This window comes from Colossoma macropomum, unplaced genomic scaffold (assembly GCF_904425465.1).
Source record: "Colossoma macropomum unplaced genomic scaffold, Colossoma_macropomum, whole genome shotgun sequence".
NCBI classification, from domain to species: Eukaryota; Metazoa; Chordata; class Actinopteri; order Characiformes; family Serrasalmidae; genus Colossoma; species Colossoma macropomum.
The window spans coordinates 3,987,325-3,995,636 of NW_023494798.1; the positions used below are offsets into that span (position 1 = coordinate 3,987,325).

Sequence of the window (8,312 nt, forward strand, 5' to 3'; positions counted from 1 at the left end):
TGTTGGTAGATGGAGTACCGTCTTAATAGACTGGCAGTTATAATCCTAATTTTCTGCATTGCATTTAAGCAGCTCCAGCTTGAACTAATTACCTACCTCCCCTGATTTTCATTCCTAACCAAAATTCAGCGTCTGTCCAACGTTGTAGACCAACGTCTTTCTGACGTCAAACTGACGTCTGATGTCTGCTGGCTTAACGTCACTCTGGTGATGAACCTAAACCTGGTACTAATATTCAGCCCTGTGTGAAATTAGTGTTGATAATCATGTGAATGGATATCGCCAATGCATTTAAGTTCAACGTCTGAATTGCAAATGACCACGCTCTTGTTTTGAACAAACTGGACCCCATGATTCTCAAGGTCCCATGGTGGCTTACATCATAATGCATCACTTACTGGGGAGAATTGTGGAATTTTTTGAGTGCACTAGATCATCTGCACTAGGTTTTCGGACACCACTACAAAATGGTGCACCATAAAGTGAATAGGGCACAGTTTCTGTGTACTGCCCGGAGAAAATATGGAATAAAACAAAACGCGATGTGTCCACTATATTGAGTCTGGCGCCATCTATTGGATGCTCAAGAATCAGTAATTTTCATGACAGTAACTAAAGAGACTTTCACTCAAGGCCTTCTGAGCCTAACCTCACACCCATAGGGCGGCTATTTAAAGGCAAGCCACCCTGGCCTTCAGAAGGCTGGGCAGTGCAGAGCATGCCTTGTAGCTCACTTCAGCTTTAAAGATATTTGTATCTCAGTTCAGCAGCATGTAAAGGTGACTCAGTCAACTGCAGGCTGACTTTACAGGATGGAGACTTCATAATATTTTTTACACAAGATCAGAGCAAATTGCCTACACCAGACACTACAGCTACAGTGCTCTGGAAGGTCTGTCTGTGAATGTGGCCTGAACAGATGGAGAGAGCATTACAAAGTGATCGTCATAATCAAAATGTCAGTTTGTGTAGTTAGGTGCTACTTCTTGTGTTAATGTCAGTGGCAAATACTAAACAAAACAACAGAAACTCTTATTTTGTGTAATAAAAACAGTTCCATGCTGGGAGAGGCAAAAACCAAAAAAAATCCACAAGGCATGTGCAAAATAAACCCCAGAAAAAAGAAATTCCCAGGCATCAGGTCCTGATGAAGGCCGGAGAAGGCTGGAATGCGTCAACGCATTTTTATACATATTGCTATGTTTTAATAAAAGAAATACTTTTCTTAAGACGGTGTGCCTGGAAATTTCTTTGTTCTGGGATTTATTTTGCACAAGCCTTGTGGATGCGGATGATTTTCCCATGCCCCAGGAGCACCTGTCTTTTTGCTTCATTTTTGTGACCTCTGTAGCACTTCTTCATTTCTGTTGTTTCATGTTCCATAATCATGTTTAGGCCAGAACAGTTATAATACATAAGCCACAAGAGTAGTAGTGAGTTTGGGCTGATTAGGGCTGGCTTAGTATTCCTAGTTGATTCCTAATTAATTTGTTGGGCTGTAGTCAGAGCTATATCCGGGTCATTGTACAGAAACGTCCACTTCTCTGTCTATCCATAGGTGTTACTGTTGTTACCAATCCTCATTTGTGTTACACATAAGAAAGGTAACACCAGAGAAAAATGCATTTTTCTGATACAGAGCATCAAACCACATGTTGTCAATCATGGAATATCCACTAAAATATGTAATTTATTCCATTTGTATTCTATTTTTTCATTACCTAAGAATAAAGTAGGTCACACAAGTGACTTCAACTGAAAGCTTTGTATGAAATCATGAGCGAAATGAGATCACTTCTAACAAACCATGGAGGCCTATCTGATGGCTCCATACATGCAGGTGCCAGTATGGGGGTCTTCAAATTGGTATTTTGGGAAAGAAAAAGGGCTGAAGTTGCTACTGGAATCCATAATTACAGTGACTAGACTATTGTACAAATGTAGCTCCCAGGGAAGACAGGCCATGGGGGGCTTCAAGAGCAGGAAGCAGGTGGCTGTCTGCACTTTGGAGGGGCTCCTGATGGCGGAAGGCCAGGTGTGCATAAGCTTGTTTTGTAGACAGATATAATTGCCTCAATCACCTGTTGACCAAGTGTCTCTTGTTTGTTTTCAGAAATACACAGTTACATCATATATACTTTTGTCTGAAAACTCTGTTTAAAAGTTATTTTACAATAAAAAAAATAATCAATCAATCAATGGAAGCCTAGAAAAAAGAACATAACAAACAATGAGCAAAATCACAAAATTACTTAAAATGATGATTTACTGTGAAATAATGCTTTAGATCAGTCCTAAAAGTAAAAGTGTATTATAATCAATATGAACAAAATGAGTATAAATATTGTTCTATATTCTGATATTTCTTACAGCAGGTTCACCACCATAATGAGACATGCAACAAGAAGTTATGGCCATTGTATTTAACACTGAGCACATAACCACGCCTCCTGTGCAAAGTGCACACCCACAGTTACTCGAACATCACACCAAGGTGGATACTTAAAGCACTGGGAGACAGTCATCCTGGCTTTCAGAGTGCTGGGAGCCACTGAGCAAGCCATGCAGCTCAGTTCAAGTCTGAAGCCATTCGTATCAATGCTGTGGATAACTGTGTTCAGCCCTGCAGGATGTAAAGCCGACCCAGTCAGCTGCAGACTGTGGGCTCAGTCTCAGTTATCTGGTCTTTCTATGAATGGAGACTTTGTGATTGGAGGAATTTTCTCCATTCATAGTTACATGAGATCAGAGCAGAACACCTACACCAGACAGCCACCGCAGCCACAGTGCTCTGGGAGGTCTGTCTGTGTCGAGGGAGGACTGATAATACATTTCACTGCTTATTAAGTTTTGTTTTTTGTTTTTTTTCAGTCATAAATTTGCTGTTGTCGTTAATGACACCTGAAAAGTTTCAAGTTTTTACATTTTTTGTCTGTTTTAATGTCTCTAAACAGTATGGATTTCAGGGAGCTGCGCATCGCCCGTGCCATGGAGTTCGCCACTCACGAGATCAACAACAGAACAGATCTCCTGCCGGGAATCACGTTAGGATACCAGATACGCGACTCGTGCGCTGCCGTGACAATGGCAATCAAAGCTGCATTTCAATTAGCGAACGATGTGGAGTCAGTTTTCAACGACACTGATTCCTGTTCAAAATCCCCGGCCGCTGCTGTATCTGCTATTATAGGAGAGTCTGGCTCCACACCTTCAATTAGTATGGCCAGAATGCTGGGTCTCTTTGGAGTTCCACAGGTGAATGCTCTAGGCTACAGCTTTGTGTCTTACAACAAAAATCCATCCATTTAATTAATTCACTGTCGTATTTCAGAATGATTTAGCTTCTGAATAATGAATTATAAACAGTCCCACAAATTGACAGCCTATTGTAATTATGCATGCTGTTTATTGGAGGTAGAATGTGCAGCAGTGTTAAAAGTATACAAAACTGCTAAAGACAGTATGGGCGCTGTGCCGATTTAAGAGGCAATTTGGAGCGAAAATATACTTGGAAATCATTTACGTTTAGAAACACTCTAGTGTATAACATTTTCTAGATGAAACTGAGAGTCAAGATACATTTTATGTTTTGGTCCCTCCACAAAGAGGAATGCGCATAGCTGTGAACAGTTATTGTTACCGTTGATATTAGGTTGGATGCATAAACTATGATGATTATAGTAATAAACTAAATAAAAATGCGCTGGTACTCGACTGATTGGCAAGACAAATATTTTAGAAAAGTAGTTCTTCAATGTATAACGAACATTTTGAAAGTCTCAGTGAAAATGTAATTTACCTACAAAGTGCAAATCTTATTCCAAATTAAGCGCCAGTACAAAAAAGAGGCTCACTAACACTTTTTTTCTTCTTTAACTCATTAAATAACAGGTGAGTCACTACGCAACCTGCGCATGTCTGAGCGATAAGCGTCAGTATCCTGCCTTCTTCAGGACTATACCTAGTGACCACCACCAAGCGGCCGCACTAGCAAGAATGGTCAAGCATTTTGGCTGGACATGGATTGGGGCAGTGCGAAGCGACTCAGACTACGGAAATTATGGAATGGCGTCGTTTCTAAAGGCTGCGCAGGAGGAGGGCATCTGTGTGGAGTACTCCGAGTCCTACTACAGAACACAACCGCGCAGTAAACTGGAGAGAGTGGCAAACGTCATCCGCAGATCAACAGCCCGGGTAATAGTAGCGTTTCTTGCCGCAACAGAAATGAGAGTTCTCTTAGCGGAACTGGCAAGACAGCCGCCGCCTCCCATTCAGTGGATAGGAAGCGAAACGTGGATCACCCAACAAGATCTTCTCAAATATAACATGTGCGCTGGGGCGATAGGTTTTGGGGTCCCCCGCTCAGTGATTCCAGGTCTTCGTGAGTTTCTTCTGGATCTCTCTCCAGCACAAGCACTGAAATCGCCTCTACTAAGAGAGTTTTGGGAGAGCTCGTTCAGCTGTAGCCTAAAGGGTTCCTCAGAGGGCGCGCGGGAATGTGACGGCAGCGAGGATATCCGCGCATTGCAGAACCCATATACAGACACGTCACAGCTGCGCATCACTAACATGGTGTACAAAGCTACCTATGCCATAGCGCATGCCATCCACGGTGTTATCTGTAATGACTCACAATGTGACAAGAGCGCAAAATTCGCACCATGGCAGGTATAAAACTGATACATTTGAAAATGGCCCCTAGCTTGCCTAATATTTGAGATAAGCACTGTCAAACCACACTGAATCAACGCTCATTAATAGTGTTTTAATGATTTATTAAACATTAGTTCACAGTTCCGTTCATGGCTTTTCATTTAATACCACTACAGATACTCAGTCAGCTCAAGAGAGTGAACTTCACTACAGAAAATGGTTATCAGGTCTCATTTGACTCCAACGGTGATCCTGTAGCCGTCTATGAGCTCATAAACTGGCAGTTTAAGAAAGATGGCTCAATAGATTTTGTTACAATCGGCCGTTATGATTCCTCCAAACCAAGAGGTCAAGAATTCAGTATAAGCAGAGCTATTTGCTGGCTTGGTGGACAAACTCAGGTACAGTACAACACTAAAAGTACTGTTTTACTAGAGCAAAGGGAAAAAAGAAACATTAATCTGTGCATAGCATTATGACACTTGGGCATGTTTTTTTTTACATCCTATGAATAATTTGCTTTTTCTAATGTCTTCCAGGTCCCTATTTCTGTGTGCAGTGAGAGCTGTCCTCCAGGGACCAGGAAGGCTGTACAGAAAGGAAAGCCAGTCTGCTGCTATGACTGTATACCATGTGCAGAAGGAGAGATCAGTAACAAGACAGGTTGTGTATCACACACAGTGGGAAGTTTTGCTAGTGACAGTCTTGTTTTTTGATTTTTTTTTTCCTTGTTATTCTGTCTAAGATGTTAATTTTAGCTAAAACCTAACATGGTTTTGAATATGCTTTTCTAATCACATAGACTCTTTGAACTGTGTACAATGTCCTCATGACTTCTGGCCCAACACCCAGCGAGATAGCTGCCTCCCCAAACCTGTGGAGTTCCTGTCGTGGGACGACACTCTGAGCATCATCCTGACAGTGTTCTCCATCACTGGGGCCTTCATAGCTGTATGTGTAGCTACCATTTTCTACAAACACAGAACTTCTCCCATCGTCCGAGCAAACAACTCAGAGCTGAGCTTCCTGCTGCTCTTCTCACTAACTCTGTGTTTCCTCTGCTCACTTACTTTCATTGGTCAGCCCTCTGAGTGGTCCTGTATGCTGCGTCACACAGCGTTTGGGATCACCTTCGTCCTCTGCATTTCTTGTGTTCTGGGGAAAACAATAGTGGTGTTAATGGCCTTCAGAGCTACACTTCCAGGCAGTAATGTCATGAAATGGTTTGGGCCTCCACAGCAGAGACTCAGTGTTCTTGTTTTCACTCTCATACAGGTGCTAATTTGTGTGCTTTGGTTAACAATTTCACCTCCTTTTCCTTTCCAAAATCTGAAGCATTACAAGGAAAGAATTATCTTAGAATGTGAATTAGGTTCAGCTATAGGTTTCTGGGCTGTGCTGGGTTATATAGGATTTCTGGCTCTTTTGTGTTTCATTTTGGCTTTTCTAGCACGGAAGCTGCCTGATAACTTTAATGAAGCCAAGTTTATCACATTCAGCATGCTCATATTCTGTGCAGTTTGGGTTTCCTTTATCCCAGCTTATGTCAGCTCTCCTGGAAAATTCACTGTAGCTGTAGAGATATTTGCTATTCTGGCATCAAGCTTCAGTTTGATTACTTGTATTTTTGCTCCCAAGTGTTTCATAATCATATTTCGACCAGAACAGAATACCAAGAAACACATTATGGGCAAAGTACCCTCTAATTCTCATTGAGAATCTCAAACAAATTGTAAAAGCACTTTATATAAAATGTCCTGATTTTAGGTTATTTTTTGTCTACACAGTTGCTTACATGTTTCTAATTAAGTTATATTTTATGTTGTTATCTGTAAATATACATAAGTAAGTGTTTCACATTTACCACATAATGTATATTAAATGATACTGTATAATGCCAAATTGAATTGAATTGTCTATAAAACTGATTTCCAAAACTTTTAGATAATATTTCTATAGCAAAATGCAATTCTGGTGATCACTTTACAATGAATTTCTCACTGCATGTAATACAGTGGCTACAAGGCTTCTATCTCATTAGGACTTTGTGGGTAGGATGGCCATCTCTTTCATCATCATCTTGATACACCGGAAAATCACATTTACATGTGCATTTTGTGCATTTCATTGAAAATTATTGGGCAATAGTGTGAAACTGACCTCCTCTTTTCTGCTATGACGGTCATCTGCTCTTCTGTGAAGGCTTTCCTGTACATTTGGGTACGTTGCAGGCTTTTGCTTCAGTTTAGCTGCAAGAGTATTAGAGAGGTTGGGCAATTGAAATTTATTCTCAATTTGTCTTATGGGGTTGTAGTCTGAGTTATATTCAGGTCAGAGAAATTCTTTATGGACCTAAAACTGTATACTTCAGCATTGTCATACAGAAACAGGGAAAGGCCTTAGCTGTCTGTTTAGTGAGATCCAGAAGTGTACAGTTGGTGAACTCTGAATACTTTCCCTTACTTACTGAATACTTTCCCTTACGTTTGTGTTTAACTGTTTAAGGACATTTAGTTATAAGCAGTTAAACAAGCCATAGTTTCCTGTGTTTCAATAGAAGTATGTGTAGTGCTTGGTGGTGGTTGTAGGGTACCTAGATTAACATCAGGTTCGGGATAGCTACTGAAAAATTAGTAGTTGCCTACTGCTACTTTTCCAGAAAAAGTGCACCACTTTTTAGCTACCTTCAAAACACGATTGTCAGAATGTTTGTGGATCTCCACCTGACACACCAAACAAGCCCAACTGAAAGTGGGAACAAGACACTGCATTTAATCATGTGCCAGAAAGAAACATCAATTGAAAAGCTGCAAATATACATAAAGATCACCAAAAAGTAAGTTTGGGTGTAACCAACAATCAAACTTACACAACCAAAGGTGTGATATCCAACTAAAATTTAGACTAAGTAAAGACAAAGTCAATGACTTCAGGTTTTCTTAACAAACATCAGCAAAAATAACCAAATCCAAACCAAACAATTTTTCTCCAATTTAAACATTTCAGCAAGATATGTACAGACATGACATTCAGAGTACTTTGTTAAACTTCAGCAACACTTTAGTCTCAAAATTCTCATCAGTGACCCTGGCTCTGCACAGTACAATTAGTGATATTCTATGACAAAACTGTTTTTTCCGCTTTAGCTAAGCCAGGGGTCGGCCCTTTAACTGCCCTGTTGCGGCTCCACAGCAGCACTAGATTTTTCGGTAAAATAACATAATTCTCCTTTGCTGTAAAATAAAGCTCTGCCGATCATTATAACACACAGTTCTAACACAGTTTTCATAATAAATGATCTTAAACGCTGAAGTTAATATATAACTGCTAATTGACCCTTTAATCCTGAAGATTAGCATGCAGACTGCTGGAAAAGTGACACAGACAGTCTCACTTAGCTCGTAGCTAAGGAAATGGCAAAGAGAAAGATGTAAGACGAACATTGATAATTTGGAGACAAATTGACTTATTTGCACTTATAAGCACTCCAGCTGGTTTCCTGATAAGTTTAATCTACAACGAGAAACTGTCAAACACTAAGTCGTGAAGTCAGCTTCTCTTTCGCCAGCTTCTCCTTAGAATTGTCCCGTTCCACCTTAAATGGCGCAGCAGTGCATTTTGGCGCATCAGGCACTATTTAAGGTGGAACGGGACAATTC

General features: G+C 40.5%; 1 protein-coding gene across 1 annotated transcript; it reads left to right on the forward strand.

Annotated features, from left to right (window-relative positions):
• Nucleotides 1-2,562: 2,562 nt before the first annotated feature.
• On the forward strand, nucleotides 2,563-6,369 carry LOC118818339 (extracellular calcium-sensing receptor-like). Its single transcript, XM_036585572.1, has 6 exons — nucleotides 2,563-2,798; nucleotides 2,955-3,255; nucleotides 3,892-4,668; nucleotides 4,830-5,054; nucleotides 5,193-5,316; nucleotides 5,456-6,369. Exons 1-6 carry the CDS (start codon nucleotides 2,563-2,565, stop codon nucleotides 6,367-6,369), a joined length of 2,577 nt encoding a protein of 858 aa, XP_036441465.1.
• The last annotated feature ends 1,943 nt before the right edge of the window (nucleotides 6,370-8,312 follow it).

What these genes read in the sequence shown, in the direction of transcription:
- LOC118818339 (XM_036585572.1), top strand. Translation starts at nt 2,563, where the DNA reads ATGCAGCTCAGTTCAAGTCTGAAGCCATTCGTATCAATGCTGTGGATA. An exon ending in CAGCCACAGTGCTCTGGGAG is followed by an intron (nt 2,799 to 2,954) that starts GTCTGTCTGTGT and finishes GTCTCTAAACAG; the next exon opens with TATGGATTTCAGGGAGCTGC. An exon ending in AGAGATCAGTAACAAGACAG is followed by an intron (nt 5,317 to 5,455) that starts GTTGTGTATCAC and finishes CTAATCACATAG; the next exon opens with ACTCTTTGAACTGTGTACAA.